General features: G+C 42.2%; 1 protein-coding gene across 6 annotated transcripts in view; it reads right to left on the reverse strand.

The window, feature by feature from the left end:
* Nucleotides 1-18,481, reverse strand: part of GSAP (gamma-secretase activating protein) — a 91,639-nt gene that overhangs the window by 4,362 nt on the left and 68,796 nt on the right. For 5 of the 6 annotated variants that reach the window (XM_067746007.1, XM_067746005.1, XM_067746004.1 and 2 more), the window contains 8 exons: nt 16,106-16,234; nt 15,189-15,247; nt 14,460-14,491; nt 12,089-12,150; nt 8,326-8,421; nt 5,715-5,785; nt 5,141-5,235; nt 241-360 (listed from right to left, as the gene is read on the reverse strand). In XM_067746007.1, coding sequence (XP_067602108.1) covers nt 241-360; nt 5,141-5,235; nt 5,715-5,785; nt 8,326-8,421; nt 12,089-12,150; nt 14,460-14,491; nt 15,189-15,247; nt 16,106-16,234 — 664 coding nt within the window. The remainder of the gene's footprint in view (nt 1-240; nt 361-5,140; nt 5,236-5,714; nt 5,786-8,325; nt 8,422-12,088; nt 12,151-14,459; nt 14,492-15,188; nt 15,248-16,105; nt 16,235-18,481) is intronic. The other variant, XM_067746006.1, reaches the window with a different exon arrangement.

Genomic DNA, 18,481 nt, shown 5'->3' on the forward strand with positions numbered 1-18,481 from the left:
ATGGTTACGGGAAATGAACCGTACTCAGCAGGCCCAGCTGCGTAATTGTGGAACCCACGCAAAACGAAAACGAGGCGCCCCTCTTCAACTATTAAGAATGTCAAGATTGAATACAGAACATTAAACCCTGCACGGGCCCCTTCTGAGTGCAGCAGGGCCCCGTGTGACCACAGGTCGCACACCCACAAAGGCAGCCCGGTGGTGCTGGGGCTGGAACAAGGCAAACTCAGAGCCCCTTACCTTTCATGAGCCTTGTGACAGCTGTTTCTGTGAGAAGCAACACTCCGTTATCAATGTAATGCAGCAGGTTATGCAAAGGCAGACAGTGGACACCAAGGATCGTGTGCAGAGTGTGAAAACCTAGGATGAGAGACCCGGGACGGTAGACACGGTCAGCTATCATCTCTGGCCTCCCAGAGGGAATGACTCTGGTGATGGCAATAAAGCACTCAGCTCACCACTTGGCAGCTAGAGTCAAATAAATGCTCCTTGAAGACAAGGTCCAAGGTTCCTTCCTTCTGTATTATCACAACTAAGTATTGTGCTGGGTATATAGTAAGTTCCCAATAAGCACGTATTCCCTCCACCTTGCATGCCTTCCTAGGCAAAAAGAGAAAAACAGTGCAAGGTCTGCTGAATGAAGATGGTTTTACAGTTTAAAAGGTTTGTAATTCTATGGTAAAATCGCAAAATAGAAAAATTAACAGTAGAGCTTCAAACTCCACGTGTCCAGGCTAAAGCCTGATGGACAGGGACCATTTTGCTGCAGGAGAAAATATTTGGACCAGAAGGGGACTGATTAGTTTAGATGACTAATCTCTGGGTATGCCCTAGAGAAAGGCTTTTGGGGTCTACTTGGACTAAATCATATAAAAGAAGAACTAAAATGATATTGCCAGATAGCAAATCTCTAGGAATTCAGTAGAAAGGCACTCTAAAGCCCTTAGGCAGGGCTAAGTCTAAGTCTCACGGGCAGGGCTACCCAAACTCTCACAGAGCTAGAGCTCTAAGTCCACTATTCACACTAACCGACACAAACAAACAACATCAGACCGGGAGAGAATCAGAAAAGCCCTCTTGGAAAAGATGGCACGTGAGAGGCACTTTGAAGGGTTAATGCCATTCCTGAGAGTGGAAATGACGTGAGAGAACATACAGGCTGGAAAAGCAGCAGAAGTCAGGTTTGACCTGAGTAGACATAGGCCGGAATCATGCTGTGCTGCTTACTAGACGTAGGTAATTAAGCCTTTCCAGCCTCTGTTTCTTCATCCCTAAAGTGGAATCACCAGTACCTTTCCTGCAGGGCTGCTTTGAGAGCTACAGCTAGGTCTGTGCAGAGCCTGGCACGTGGTGTAACAACGTGACCAACACCAGACAGGTACTGAGGCCTTTCATTTACGCACAGGCTCACTTGATCCTCATATGACACCATGAGGTGGGAACTACTTGATCCCCATTTTATAAATGGGGAAACCAAGATTCACAGGAGCTAAGAAACCTAACCGGGAAATAGTAAGTGGCTGAGTTAACATTTGAACGCAGACTGTGCGATTTTAGCCTAGCCTTTTAACCACGACGTTATCCTGCCTCAAGAACTGGTGTTAATGGAACAACCCGAACAGAGGCCCAAAGGTGAGAAAGCACGGGGCACATTTAGGAAAGAGTAAATGACCCAGCTGGGTTGGAACAGGCGTGCAAGAGGAATGGTGGAAGGTGAGACTGGAAAGGTTAATCTATTCAACAAAACCCCTTCGGCATGCCAGGCAAGGAGCTGGGTGTGCAGTGATGAGAAGAACAAGCATGACTGCTGCTCCCATCCACCTTCCAGTCTGATAGGGAGACTGACAATCAAGTAATCACAAAATAAATATTCATTTTTTTTTAATATGACCAGTTCTATGAAGGAAAAGTATAGGGTGCTCTTAATATATGTGTCACGGGGTTGAATGCTGAATGACAGCAAGGAATTGATTATTTAGTCAACTCTGGGGAGGCACTGAAAGCTTTTGAGCAGGATTGTTAGAGGATGTGAGTTTTACTTGTGGAATATTAATGTGGCAACAGGCAAAGAATGGACCAGAGTGACAGCTTGCTACCGGAGGAATAAAGATCTGTTGGGAAGTGACTGCGTGAACGTGTCCAAGAGGGAATGAGGGCACTGAGAGTGAGAGGGAAGGAAGGGATCATAGGATCATGGCGACGTGTACTGGCTTGGAAACTGATTGGATGTGGATGGGGAATGACGAAGACTCGTTGCCTGACCTTAGAGGCTTACATGACAGAGACATGATGGCCAAAGAGAGCTGGGACTTGGATTCAGAGACGTCGTGGAGCTTTCTCTCTCTGAGCATAAGAAACATGAGCAGTAGGGAGACTTGAGTCCCATGTCCTGGCAACATTGAGGGTCAGATAAAGTTCAGACTCTGCCCTCAAGCAGATGTTAATGGGCTGACAATGGGATGAGTCTACTAACTGCTCTGATTCCAAAAAAAAATAGTGATTTTACTAGCTAATTAACAACATGAGATTTGTCAAATGGATTTGGACAGTCTTCTCAAGATTAAAAAAGTTATAAAATTATCTCTGAGGAAGAGTTTATAGAAGGTTATTGATCCTACAGATTTTCTCCATTCAAAATTCCTCTCTAGGGGCTTCCCTGGTGGCGCAGTGGTTGAGAGTCCGCCTGCCGATGCAGGGGACATGGGTTCGTGCCCTGGTCCGGGAAGATCCCACATGACGCAGAGCGGCTGGGCCCATGAGCCACGGCCACTGAGCCTGCGCGTCCGGAGCCTGTGCTCCGCAATGGGAGAGGCCACAACAGTGAGAGGCCCGCGTACCGCAAAAAAAAAAAAAAAAAAATTCCTCTCTAGCTCTGTGTCCATGTCCTAAAGATCCCTGATGACCGTTTATCCTCCATTCCCAGGGCACAGTCCCAAATTCAACAGCCCATTCCTTGCCTCCTCTCAGCATGTCAGCTCTAAGCAACAGAGCAAACTGGCTAGAAGTAGGCATTGGTACCGAAAGAGAGACCTTTTCCAGCCAGCTCTAGTCCTCACCCTCCAGGGCTCCTGGCCTTCTCCAGGCAGCAAAGAGAACACAGGTCCCTTTTAAAAGTGGTAAATGCTCCAGCTCTCAACTATGACTTCCCTTCTGTGGTCCTCATTCCCTTTTTTCTTTAAGTAATTCCGGTTACAAGTTTCTGACACTTGGAACTCAAACAGTTCTCACTAGTCCATGGGGCCTGGAAAGCGAGCACATTTACCTACATACACACAAAAATACCTGCGTTTACACACACGTGCCCCACCCCCCAACATGATCCAGTGTCACTTCATATTAGGGATACAAACACTTCTGAGAAAAGGAAAAAGAGAAACTGCTCTTTCTTACTTGACCCATGGACACCAGCCATTAAGCTCTTACTCATAATAATTTTCAATCACTATGGGTAAAATTGTTCTGTGTTTTCCCTCCTTATCCATCCCTGTGTAGAAATGCAATGTTCTGTAGAAAGTGGATTTTTATGATCTCCCAGATATAATATTGTCCCCAGTGAGTCAGTGTCATTTACTTATAAAAGGAGCTTGGAGATCCATGGTGAACAAATCTGAAACTGTCGACCCATTTCTCTACCAGGTCTTTTGTGTTAATGACAAACAATTAAGAATTTAAGCTAGAAAGCCATATATAATTTTCATGAAATCTCTCCACTCTTTCTAGAGGGCACCTCACAATTCATATGCCATTTAAAGCCATCCATTCTCCTCATGAGTGGTCACTTTCAGATCCCTACAAAGTCACAAGAAACGCCTTTTGTGCCTCCACTACAAGCAGATCTTATAAGATAAGGCATATGGACAGAGAAAGTGTGACAGATTCCAGACTGCGCCAGATATATCACAAATGCAGAGAAGTTGAGATGTGCTGTGGGGATTTTCTGGGCCCAGAAACAGCCAATGTTTCAATATCAACTAATTCACCTGGAATATAAAATTCAAGGGGCAGCTCAGAACAGTAGCTAGAAGCATAGATTTTAGGGCCAGACTCCCTGGATTTGAGCACTGGCTCTGTTGCCTAATAGCTATGTGACTGTAGGCAAGTTACTTAACTTTTCTGTGCCTCAATTTCACCATCTATAATGTGGGAATAATATTAAGTGGAACCATTTGAAAGTGCCGTCTTTGTTGGTCAAAAACTGGTTGGATATTAACAATTTAATATGGTTCAATTTAAGCTCTTATCACTTAGCATCATTATAAAAATTAAATGTGCTAATTTATGTAAAGTACTTACAATAGTACCTAGCACAAAATGGGGACCATATACATGTTGCCTTAAAATGAATGAACAAAGGAACAAATTAATGATGGATGGATGGATGGACAGATGTATATGAATGAATTAAATAAAATTGGCTAGTATATATTATATAGCGATAGCTATCATAAAGCTTAAAACTCATCAGAACTTACACATAATAAGCATAAGGCAGGTCGTTTATAGCAAACAGGAGCTTGTTTCTTACAATGAATATTGATTTATATGCACATTTTCCCAACTAGACTTTTGTTAATTTTTGGAATTGCTCTAATTTCTAGCCCAGTACCTGGCATGAAATTGCTCAACAAATGTTTGTTGACTGAATGAAGAAATGACCAATTAAATGAATGACTGCAGACACATGCGCCAAAGGTGTTTTGAAGCCTGATTTGGTCCTTTTTCAAAATCCTAAGGGAAATTTTTAGCTTCCAAGGAACATATCAGAATCAACTCAATTTCTGACACCCAGCCAGACACTACTTCCTTCTGAGAGTTAACTTTCTTGATCAGATAAACTAGGCCTGGAGACATCAGAGAAAGATCTCCCTGAATCAGCTCCACTGGTTTTTGAACCAGAAAGTTGCATGGGGACCAGCCTTGGCTCCTAAAATTGGTGACAAGCTACTGTATAGTTTAATAATCAGAGGAGATCTGGTCGGCAGAGGCCAACCTCAGGCCCATCTGTCACAGTGACACCAGACACACAATCTCGCAGACATAGGAGGCTTATTCTTAAACTCATAATGCACCGAAGTCCAGAGACTACGTGAAGAAGAAAGAACAAGTTTATTACAACAAAAAACAAAAAACCAAGACTTACCAGGAGGCAGAGGTAAAAACAAACTGTTAGTAGCTTCCAAAATCCTGGTCATGATGTGAAAGACCGCAAATTCAGCAGCACTCGCCCGCCTATTGCTGGTCAAAGAACAAAGCAGCATGTCAGGCAAGCAGCTCATCTCCAAAACCCCATTTGCACGTAAGCAGTAGCTCTGAGTGCCACATCTTGGTGGAATGCATGCTAATTGTGAAAGGCTATGCCCCAGAGAAAGATTCACAGATGTGATGACGACCAGCGGCCTAATGCCTACAATCTAACCAGACAGTAGGCACAGAAATGATAAACTGCATTAACTTAAATTCCCCTTCTTGGCAGTACTGAGCTCATGTGCCCCTTCCCCCCTCATCAGCCAGATGCCAAGGAAAGAGGACAGGTGAAGTAACAGGGGCATAACTTTAAATGTTGAGTTCAGAACTAAGATGGATGGGGTAAGGGGCTGGTGAGAGTTACTTTCAACCGGTAAGTCTCAAAAAGGCTTTGCTACAACAGGCAGCAATCAGAGTTGTTTTACCTCTTTGTACACCATGATAAAATAGAGCAAGAAATACTTGCGTACAAGTGGAGAACCCAGGGATGAAGATTATGTTTCCTCCAACTGGCTTCCAGTATTTGGCAAATGAGATCCAGCTAGAGGGTAAAGACAGTCTGTTAACCTCTGTTCATACCCTTTCCCCTACAAGGTATCCTTCCATAGCTCTGACAGGCATGTTCGGGCAGCTGGCATTCAGGCTGTGCCCGGACACAGAACCAGCCTTTCTGAGGTCAATTCTCAAGCACTGGAATCCAAAATGGAAAGACTGAAAACGTGCAGCCGCGTCTAACAGAGCACCCTCTGTCATTGCAGGCAGTGCCCCAGCTGAGCTTCCCCACCGCTAATCGGCCCCATCGCTCACAAACACAGGCCCTCAATCACAGGCCCTTATCCATCAGTGAAGGTCAAGTGCAACAGAGTTCGTCCTAGGCCTGTTATGTGGCAAGGGTGACATAGCTGACAGCTGACAGAGGAAAGGCGGTTCTGAAGAGAATGGAGGTCCTGAGCATGTGCTGTGGAGCAAAACTAGTTCCAAGTCCAGGTTCTACGTTTTACTCATTTGCCAGCAACAGGGCAATCTCCGCGGAGCTGTTATCAGGACCACAAATCCATGCATTGCACATGTAGGCAAAGGACAGGGGCCAAAATTAGGAAGAGTTTCCATATGAGCACAGACAGACACTATTTATTCTCAATGATATAGATTCTCAGTTTCTCTTTGACTGAAATCAGGTTAAGATAATAAATAAGCAATATAATCAGGTTTTGCAGCAACCTCCTTGGATTTATTTTCTAAAGGCTGTCCAGCCACTCTCCTGGGAGGGGACTGGGAGACTCAGCCGTTTGCTGCTGGGCAGGGTGAGCAGCTTTGGCATCAGTCAGTGACTGCTGAGTTGGAAAGACAGGGGCAACGAGTTTTCTGAGACCTCATCTCTACCATTTCTGGTCCTATTGGTTCTAGGAGCTGTTAGCACAAACTAGTGTTATGGGGATTCTTTTATGTGATTAACTATAGGGAAGAATGATGCTTGAAGAAAAACCTTAACATTCTGGAAGATGAAATTTAAAGTCAACAGAAAGAAAGATGGTTGGTGATGTGTTAAATAACTGTGTGTTATGAAAGGACAAAGAAAGTAGGTTAGTATCAACATGGGGAAGATCAGTAACACATTCATAAAGCGAGCCCCTTGGTATCGTTCAACTGCAAAGAATTATTATTTAAGAAAGTTTCAGTGCCCTGCTTGTAAACATTAATATATGCAAATACCAACCTCTCCTCCTATACTAAAACTCTGAAAGTCAAACCTTACCACAGAAATTCAAATATATGATTTAAAACCAGATACTAATGACTGCAATAAAGGCAGAAAACTTTTTTTAAAAAATATTCCGCAACTTTATTCCGACTAATTAACTATGAACCGTCTCTATGGCCATATGACCAACAAAGGATTTGAGTGAGTTACTTCCATGCATGCACTTTACTATAGAAATAAATCAATGGGTGGCACTTGGGAGCATTTTGGGGAGTTGTTTTAATTCAACAAACACTCATTAAGCAAGTGCCATCCAAGAGCTCAGGCTCCATTCACAGAGCCATCCTGCCACTACCCAGTTTTCCAAAATAGAAGATTTCTTTCTGTATTTCTTTTTCATTTGTTTGTTTTTATTTTTTTTAATTTGTTTTAATTGAAGTATAGTTGATTTACTATGCTGTGCCAATCTCTGCTGTACAGCAAAGTGACTCAGTTCTACACATACAGACACTCTTCTTTTAATATTCTTTTCCATTATTGAATATAGTTCCCTGTAAGGCAGAAAACTTTCAAAGTTAAACATGAAATTAAATCAGGGCCATATCTAATAAATTTAACTAATCTTCCAGAATTCAATGCAAAAATATTTGTTCACATTTACACACTGGTCCTATGCAAACCTGGAGAAATGGAGTGTTGCAGTGTTCCTTCTCTTTCTGTATATTTAAATACTTTAAAATTTTTATCCATCTTATTATTTCCAGGTTCTAAGTAGGGTGAGGCCTCAAATCCATATGTGTTTTGAAAGACTCAAGACAGCCTCAAATTTCAATCCAGCTGCATCACTTCTATTTACACATGGATCACACAATTTCAATGAGTGGCTACCAGGTAAATGGGATGCCAATCTCCTCAGCAGACTCTGGAACGTGGTAAGTATTTATACAACTGGCCTGGAATCTCACCTAATTGGGCTGTTGGAGCTAAGTAAGAGTTGAAGTTCAAGCTCTCTCATGTTTGCAGAAACCTCCACGTACAGAAACCACTACCTATAGTTTACTAAGGAGCTGGAAGATGACAAGAGGACATGAACGTTTGGCAACCACTGCTGAATTCATCACTGTTCCAGGCTTCCATGAGCATATAACCACTACCGCAGGGAGTGCAATAAGCCACTGCCAGAGCCATATTCTCTTTGTTTTTTGGATCTTTTCCCCCTTTCTTCAATCTACAGCACCACATATACAGGTTTGAGGATGGGAGAGCTCCAAAAAACCTAATATGAAAAACCTACTGAACCACATACTGGGAACTATACACCCAGAGACCAAGCGGTTGAGCGGGGGTGGGTCGGGTAGAGAAGATAAAGCAAAACCAACCAGTTTTGAAACGTAGTCCAGAACCATCTGTTCAATTTTCTTCTTTTCTACACCCTGTAGATGTCTCAAAAGATGGTCTTTTAGCTCAGACACCATCTGAAAACAGAATATAGATTAGATAAGTCACAACCTACCCGATCACACCTGCAACTGGTTTGAATTCTATTCATTTATTAACACTTCCTATCAATATGAAAGATATTGGACCTGAAGATCCCACTAGCAGAAATGCATAACCCACCATGTTCCTTAATGGGCATAAATCAGGGGGCACCACCATTTTCCTCAAGAGGAATGACTTATGATTCACCCAAAGTCCAGTCAACAGCTGAGAACCAGGCTCCCAGCCCTGTTGAGAATTCTCCAAAGAAGCCAGTGGAAGTCACTAGCTTAGCAGTCAAAGGCTTTGGGATCTACCAAAGGATTGAAGTCTACTGCGCCTGGCTATGGAGAGCTAACGGGAACAACTCTAAACGTGGAATGCCTATGCTAATGGGGGTGGCGGGAAGGGACAGGTTTTGGGTGTTTGCAAGGACAGAGGCTGGAGTAAAAGGAAATGCACCAGGTACCTCTCTCTGCGCAATGGTTAAGACATTCCACGCAGCTCCCTGACATGTAAAGGTATGGATATATTTAGCCTAGTGCCTCCAAATGGGCTTGTTTCTATAGCCACACTCTTCTAACCATCCCTGGGGCTCCCCAATCAGTGTGGCATTCCCAGCCCTCCCACATTTTGCTTTTCTCTCCCTTTCTTCCTTTTTTTCTCGCTTTTGCCTAAATGGCCTGATCAGCTACAAACCCTCTTGGCTAGAGAAATCTTTGCATCAATAAACACCATGGGAATTGTACAACTGACAACACAAGTATATATACCTTCTATTTTAGCAGATTTACATTTACGACAGACACACTGGGTAAACCTTAGCCCGTGGCATCCTGGGCCAAGACAGAGTGGTATATTATTTCAATTCAGTCTCCGGCATGTGCTAATTGATTAGGCTTTAAAAAAAATTATTTTTTTTCTGTGTAAGTTATAATGCATATTTTTGTGCATTTCAATTTTTCTATAATAAGCATAAAGATGAAAATTTAAATTGCTCATAATCCTACCATCTACATTAACACTTTGGGTTTTTTATTTTCCTTTTTTCAGTTTGCACACTCATTCTAATATTTTACAATCTGCTTTTTCTCACATAATAATTTATGTCATTAAATATTCTTTATCACACTAGTTGTAATGGCTGCACAGTGTCCAATTTTATGAAAATACTATAATTGAATTATTTATTCCCTTCTTATACATATGCAATATTTCCTTTACTATTGTTACAAATACCACCAAAAAATCCTTACACAAAAGTTGCTTGCCATATGCTCGATTATTTTGTCAGGCTAAATTCCTAGAAATGGAATTCATTGGGTCCCTACTTAAGGTTACAGAGACATTGCTAAAATGGCTTCCACTGTGGTTATATTAATTTCCAATTCCATCTCATGAGGCTGTCAAATTCCCTGTACCCTGAACTTTCCTAGTATGATTTTTAAATTTTTGTCAATTTGATAGACAAAAAAAAAAAGACAAACAAAGAAAAACATTTATTCTGTTTGTCATTTGATTATAGTAATGTTAAGCATTCTCTTTCTTACCCTGCCCCAACTCAAGATCTCTTGGCCTAAATTAACTTTTGAAAATTCACTGGTCACAGCTTTTGTCCATTTCCCTTCCAGTGTGTTGTTCTCTTACTGATTTATAAACATTACATGCCAAATGTTATTCTTTTATCACATATGTGGCAAATACTTTTTTCTAAATGTATTGCCTTTCTGTTGTTCTCTTCTAAGTTTTCAGTCAATCTTCTCCTGTAGGTTTATGTTCAATAATACACTTAAAAGGCTTTCTCAGTATTTTTTAACTGTCCCCTTATTTTATTCAAATTCTTTCACACAGTTTAAAATTTTTATATGACTCCTTAACCTGACATTTCTGTTGGTTTATGATATAAAGTGGCGGTATTTGGGGTGGGAAGAATCTAACTTAACTGTCTTTTCCAAATAGTGAGGCATTGATTGATTGATTGAAAACTATTTCTTTCCACATTGATTTTTAAATGCCTCATTTTTATCATACACCAAATACCCAAATTTAAACTAGAGCCTCCTGTCTATCTTTGTATCAGCACCATATTGTTCCAATTATTGTAGACCAACAACACATTTAGATATCTCGTAACGCCAGTCCCATTCCTCTTAATTTGTCAAGTGAGTCAGTCAACTGTGAGAGAAATTTCACTGGCTTTTTGTTTATAATTTTTCTAAAGTTAGATGCTAAGGATTTGGAAATAATACACTGTTTTTCGTTATCTTTTTTAACTGGTTAATCCTAATCAAAAAGAAAATAAATATAGCATCACCAGCTTACTAATTTGCAGCATTATTTTTTTTTATTTTTTAATTTTATTATTTTCCCAGTTGATTATTTTGTTTGTTGCATTAGACAATCATAGCATCTTCTTTTGCTTTCATTTCTTATTGCATTGGCTAGAATTTCTAAAACAACATAAAATTTTAGTGAAAATAGCAAGGATACTTAACTTCTTTCTGACGTTAATAGGAATGCCTCCAATGTGACATGAAGAAGGATGCTGGCTATTAGTATTAGACTATACTTTGTTTAAAATTCCAGGAGTGGAATTTTACTTTTATCAACTTTTAGCACCTATAGAATCTTTTTTTTCCTCTTTGACTTAGTCGTGTGATGAATTACATTAATATATTTTCTAATATTAAGCCTTCCTAGAAAGAAGCCCATGTGGCTATGCTGTATTTTCAAATAGAGCACTGGGAAGTATTTTAATTACGCCTGTAGTATCTATATTCATAAGCGTAAGTAGTCACTGTTGGATTCTGGTTTTAAGGTTATGCTGGCTTTTTAAAGTGATTAAGAAGCTTCCCATCTTTTTTTCAAAAATACTTTACATAACATGAGAATGATCTGGTCCTTAAAATTCTGAAAGCACAAACTTATTAAATAACTTGGGGCCTTTTTTGGAGATAATCTTTCATATTTTTTCCAAATTATTTTATGGTTATTATGCTTTCAGGCTTTCTATCTCTTCTTGGCTCAAGTTTGGTCATTTCTAGTTGCTAAGGAAACTTTGTTTAACTAGAATTTTTAAGTGTATGAATATGTATTTACACATATTTTTCTCATATTTTTAACTACCTATATTTAAGGTAATAGATTATCCCATTCCTAAGCCTGCACAGTATTAAAAATACTATATTAGACTTCTCAGATGTTTAATAGTTTTTTTTTAAGATTTTGGATTTATTTGCCAATCCTGCTCTTCAATTAATTTATTTTGATTTACATCTCTTTGGTCTCCCTAGTGGTAGGACCTCTTGAGAAAAAATACTTTATCCTGTTGTATTTTAAACCCAAATACAAATGCTACAGAGACGCTGCTGTTTCCTATTTTAAAAACTCTCAGTGCTATACATTTCCTTATGATGTTTTATAATTATACATTTATTGAGGTCACTGATTAATTCGAGTCTCTCTCACAAGACTACAAGTACCAAGAGGGCAGAAATTATATATGTGTTCCTCACCACTGAACCTACAGTGAGTGACTGGCAACAACCCTGTGTTGAAAGAGTGAATGAAAAACAAGAACAGAATGAGAAGTACAATCTAGCCCTTCCTCCTTTCCTTGGAGCCCACTGTTCACCAGCATTGAACAGCCCACAGACCACTTACCAGCCCCATAAGCAGCCGCTGGTGGTTGTCTTCCTCCTGGAAGAGGGGTGTTAATCTTGGCTCTGAAATTAAACAGAGCAACAGTCAAGCAGGGTGGTTTTCGGGAATGGGCTGGAAGGAGGAGGCCTCAGCCTGGGTTTCCCTTCTCTGAGTCACTGGGAAAACATAACAATTCCCTGATGGGATGAAAATTTTTCATTCAGTGTGACCTAGTTCTACACGCTGCAACTTACCACTTAGTGATATGCAGAGAGAGAGAGAGAGAGAGAGCTGTGAACCAGAGAGGCAGAGACTGGGAAAGAAAGAAAGAAAACAAGGAACACGTTCCCAACACCAATATACTCTGACTTTGATTTCTCTTCAGTGTGAAGACTCACCACTAAGACCCTCTGCTTCATAGGAGAATGAACGACTTGGGCCCTCTCTAAACCCTAAGGGAGGGGCAAACCCAGGGATGGGGACTTAGTGAAGGGGCGCATGACGCCCTTCTTTCTGACTCCAACTTGTAGTTTATAGAGTTACTGAGGCGAGACCAGTCAGTTACTACGGTAAGTAAGAATAATTGGCACAAGTTATGGGACTGAAAAGGTAGCTAACTGAGATGGAAGAGTGGCATGTAAGGTTAAACCAAATGGCACTTTCTCCACCTTGATTTGCACCGCACCAGCAAGACTGGGGGGACAGGAAAACGCTGTCTCTAGGAAGATCTGCCCTAACGCTCCGCTAACGGCACCTTCGTGCCCCATCTTCCTCTCCCAGAACCTGAGTCACGAGCCCGTCAACAGGCGGAACTGCCCTGGTCAGGGGGCTGAGGACTCCGTGTGGGAGGGTACGGATGCCTCTTGACCCCTTGAGATAAATCCTAACTGGATCCTACACAGCCTTCATGGTAAACAATTCAAAACTAGAGCCCAGTAGTTTTCACGGCTGTTTTGAACTTCACAAGGAATGTTCCATCTCTGACAGTGACATTTTCCCTAGGAAACTAGCACAACCAAAGCACATGAGAGGAAGGGGCAAGTTCCCTGAAGGTCATCGAGTGAGAACAACTAGTAACGCGATGCAAACAGGCCTGAAGTACAAGAACAGGAGTTCTACCCAGTCGTGGGAGCAGAGGACACACAGGAACCTCAGCCAGACTGCCAACACTTCCCACAGTGCAAATCCCCTAGCAACGCAAGGAGGGGAGCCTGCATGCTCACTCACACCCCTGGCGGACTCCTCCTGCCTGGTGCTGGTGGCAGAGCCCTGGCTTCAGGCCTAGATGGCCTGGTTCCCGGGGCTACTCAGTGACTTCACAGCTCATGCGGGCTGTGCGCACAGCTGCAGGATGTGCGGCAACGCATCATATAAAATAATGTCCGTTAGGGTCACCCAACATATACCTAAACATCCAAGCCCAAAAAACAGAAGTGGGACGTAAAAACAACAGCTCCTTTTTTAATGGAGGCTGACCTTTATGAAGTCTGAAAGAGTTCCACAGACAAAATCACCAAAAAAGCCTGTATTGAATACGCTTAGCATCCTCTCCCCCCAGTTTCCCCTGGCTAAGTTTCCCTTCTTCGTCAAGACTTAACTCGGACATCACCCCCCCCCCGTGGGAAGCCTTTACAACCTTTGTCCCCACTCCTGACCTAGCCCCTCACCCCCTGCACCCTGCAGCTGCATAATGCCGGTCCCCTGGTTTAGAGGCTATGTGCTAGCATTTCTTCCTCACACACGAAAGATAAAGCAGCCATGTCAGGTATCCCATGTACCAAGCGAGGGACTGGGCACTGTAAACACGACCCTGTTGACTCTCATTTTCTCCTCACGCTTGCCCTGAGGAGGACAACACACAAAATGGATAAATGGCTTGCCTAAAAGCACATGGTGGCCAAGCTGGAGTTTCAGCCCAGTTCTGTCCGCCTCTAAGTCCATACTCTCCCCCATAACCACACTGCTTGTCTAGAGGCCCCTCGTCTTTGTGCCCCTGTGACCTAGCCCAGGGAGTGCCCAAGTGCTAACCAAAATGAAAGGAACATACAAGTCAAAGATCCTTGTATGATCAGACAGCTGGAGAGAAAGCAGCTCTAAGCCCAGGGGAACTACACCCTGGGAGGACAGCCAGAGGGCATGTTAATTCGATCAGTTCTATGGGGAAACAGAAGGAAAACAAACAGTCAGGGACTCCTCGGCAAGAGCAGCTGTCCCCAAAGGACCTGGTGCCAAGAGAGACATGGAAGGAGCTGGGTGGCCACTCTGATGGGAAAATAGTAAAGGGTGCTGCCTTCACAGCACTAGTGGAAGGGATTTCCCTGCCAACCCACAGTGGGAGGAAGAATGGTATTACAAAACACTGACTGAAATCCAGAACGCTTCATTTTCTTACCCAAATTCCTTGCTTCTAGGTTAGAAATCACCCTACAAAGAAATTAGCCAATGTTATTCACACAGGAAGCATTATTCAAAAAAAAAAAACAACAAAAGCCACAACACCATACAAAGATATCCTCCTTTAAAAACCCATCAAACCACTGCAGAAACTGTTCTCAGGCTGCTGAAAACCTCAAAAACTTTAATCAACTTGGCAAAAGCCACATTAGGCAATTTATAAAATCTCAAAACTCTTTAGTGCAAACAATGACAATAATTTAGAACAATTACACCTCTCAGTTATTGGAAATAAGGGGAACAGAAAATAGAACAGGGGTTGGAATGGGGCCTATGCTTATAGCACTCCGAGATGACTCATCTACCCAGAAAATATGCTTTCAAAATAAGAGCAAGCTCACCAGCCCACTTACACTTGTTTAAAATCAACCTAATGTTTGTACCCCTCTAAAGTGCTCAACTAATAAGAGTTTTCTTTACCACTTATTCCTTGTAAGTCATCTAGCCTCAGGATGCAAATCTAAAAGGTTTAACATATAAATTTTTCCCACTAGAAACTCCAGCTCCAAACTCCAGAAGAGGGGTCAGGTGGCTGCGTTAATAAGCTGATAGCATCATCTTGCTGAGGATATGCAACAAAAGTAAGCTACTTCCCTGAAAGGTAGCCAAGAAAGTAATTGCAAAATATAACCATCTTACAGCTACAATAATCCCTCATTTTACTTACTTTATTGCATTATCAAGAATATTTCTCACATACACCGTGGACCTTCTTTTTCCTTTTTTCTAGGAGTGAGAACACGTCAAAAGTGTGGAAGGTGAAGGTTTTGTGGGTGACATTTTTCACACTGAGGTCATAATACAATATAGTTAAGAGTTCAGAAAAAAGAGAGGTACTTTCCAGGTAATCAGAACACCTAAATTCTTTAACAATTGCTCTAAAAAAGTTTTATTCTGAAACTATTACATATTTTATATAGTTGCAAGTCAACTACATATTATATACAACAACACTACAACTATATCCAACAATGCTACAGACAGCTCATGTACTCTTTACCCAGTCTCCCTCAGTGTTTACATCTTCTATAAATAACTACAGTACAATACACAAATCAGCAAACTGGCACTGGTACAGTGAGCGTATAGTGCTGTCATTTTATCACATGTGTAGATTCACATACCACAATGTACCACCATAATCAAGATACAGAAATGCTCCATCACCCCGAAGATCTCCCTTGTGCTATCCCTTGATAGGGGTCACATTCACTCTTTTCCTTTCAACCATCCCTAACCCCTAGCAACCACTACTTTGGGAACACCCAGGTTTTTTTTTTTAATCAATTTTTAACTACACAAGGAGCACAAAAACACATCTGAGACCCGGATGTTAATCCCACTTCTACTATGAACATGCCATGTGTGTCCTTTAACCTCTTTACACTTGAATTTCCTCTTCAAGAGAAGAGAGGTCAGAGAAGCACCTTGGTCTCCCTACCGGGGATCAGCAGTATTAATAAGCAGTGCCTGGCAAGTGGGGAGAGTGCTGGAACACGGGCCAGCCTAATGGCCTAAGGGCATCACCGAACCTAATCGGCTGGGCTTCTGCTTCTTGCTCTGCGCTCAGGAACCCACACATACCTCTTCCGAGATCAGGCTGTGCCACTCTCTCCTGACCACGCTGTTGTTATAGTGTAAGTGTGGCTTGGAGTACTTAACATATTCCAGGTTGGAGTTCAGTTTTTCCCAGTAGCCCTTAAAGCTATGCACCTGTAGGAGATAAAATCATTGGTGAGCTTGAGAAACAGGTCCTGTGGCCCAAAGTACTCGGCAAGGGTCACGCAAGCCTTGCTGCAAAGCTGGGCTCACTTCACTTCCTTAGCTCTCATGAGGCAGCATTTCTGAGTGCACACTTCCCACAAAGCATGGCTTTCTTGCCCCGATAGGAATTCTAAAATAGACCAGAAGAGGCTTGCCTTCCTCCCTTCCTTTTCGAGTCCCTTTTACACACAGAGAGAGCTGCTCACCTCCCTAAGCCAATAGGACTCCCCTGGGTGAGGGCTAAGTGGGGAAGCCTACACTGAACACATCAAATCATTTCCTCCCCAGAGAACCATTTTTCTGACTCAGATTGTGTCAACAATGCCATGTTTGGTGAGAGAATGTGCACAAGATTTGGAACACGTGGAAGAATAGGGTTACTTTCCCACTGAGTTCATTTACTTCCAAAGGATCTTGTTCAAAACTCAGGGATCAGAAAGGTGAAATGAACTCCTTTCACAGTCAGCTGTCAAATACTCCAAGACAGAATTAGTTGGCGACCATCCCATCTAGGTTTTTGATGTATTGATATCATTGTACTACCCTGAAGCAAAAAATACCCATTCTGTTCATTTTTAAACAAAATGCAAGAGTAATACATTTTTTAATGTTGAAGGATATCCTGACAAAAAATTGTTTTTGCAAATTAATGAAGATAGATTTATGATACACACTTTCTTGCCAAAACATATGCAGTTATAAAAGATTTGACTGGGGTGGAGGGTGCAATGTGTGGCCATAAAACAAAGTGAGTTAATGTCTACTGTGCAAACAGACCTGGCTGTATTACAAGGGAGAAAAGAGAACTTAAAAAAGATGCCTCAGTCAAGAAAAATGCCCTTTTGTTAAGTAATAGCACATCACCCAAATTCTTATTGAAAGGATAGTCACAACGGGCTCAAAATGGATGCTGAAATATCAGTAAAGTGAGTTACGTAATAAAACTAACTTGCTGTTTCAGAAATTAGTTGGCTGGGGAGGGAATCCGGGTAAAAGTCTGGAACTGCCTAAGAGGCAAGAGACCACTGTTTTGGGGTGCGTGAGGAGAGGGGATTCAGAGCACTGCCTAACCAAGCTCCAGAGTCAGGCGTGAGCCATGGCTATCAGTGCGGACACTAGAGACGGTCATGAAACACTAAGGCTGCTGCTGCAGCCACCAAGAAGTCTGTGTGCAAGCACAGGTCACTATCTACACCTCCTCTCCCGGGAGCCTGTGAAGCCCGCCACTGCCAGGGTCCCGTGATCCAGGGACAACTTGCCCGGGAGAACACACGGCGCTCCTCAGGCTGTTGCAATGTCATGTTGGCCTCTGCCGCCGCAGGCTTGCCCCACATACCATACCCCTCCCTCCCTCCAGTCTGAGTGAGCCAGAGCCCCCTAATCAGCTGCTCCTTTAACCCCCTCAGTCTGAGCGAAGAACAGACTCCCTCTGCATGTGACATACATGCAGAGCCGGGGCCAAATCCAAAGCTGAAACCCAGGAGCTGTGCGAACAAACAATAGAAAGGGAAATCTCTCCCAGCAGCCTCAGGAGCAGCAGATTAAATCTCCACAATGAACTTGATGTACTCTGCATCTGTGGAATACCTGAATAGACAACAAATCATCCCAATATTGAGGCGGTGGACCTAGGGAGCAACTGTAGACTTGGGGTTTGCTTTCTGCATCTAATTTGTTTCTGGTTTTATGTTTACATTAGTTTAGTATTTAGAGCTTATTATCATTGGTAGATTTGTTTATTGATTTGATTGCTCTCTTCTTTTTTTTATATATAGATATATATATGTTTTTCCTTCTTCTCTTTTTCTGTATGTGTATGCTTCTTTGTGTGATTTTGTGTGTATAGCTTTGCTTTTACCATTTGTCCTAGGGTTCTGTCTGTCCGTTTTTTTCTTTTTTTTCTTCTTTAGTATATACTTTTTAGCATCTGTTATCATTAGTGGAGTTGTTTTTTGGTTTGGTTGTTCTCTTCTTTCTTTTTCTTTTTTTAAATAACTCTAACTTTTTTTTTTTTTTTTTTTTTTGCAGTACGCAGGCCTCTCACTGTTGTGCTTCTCCTGTTGTGGAGCAAAGGCTCCAGACGCGCAGGCTCAGGGCCATGGCTCACGGGCCCAGCCACTCCGCAGCATGCGGAATCTTCCCAGACCGGGGCATTAACCCGCATCCCCTGCATCAGCAGGCGGACTCTCAACCACT

This window comes from Pseudorca crassidens, chromosome 8 (genome assembly GCF_039906515.1).
Source record: "Pseudorca crassidens isolate mPseCra1 chromosome 8, mPseCra1.hap1, whole genome shotgun sequence".
Classification (NCBI taxonomy): domain Eukaryota; kingdom Metazoa; phylum Chordata; class Mammalia; order Artiodactyla; family Delphinidae; genus Pseudorca; species Pseudorca crassidens.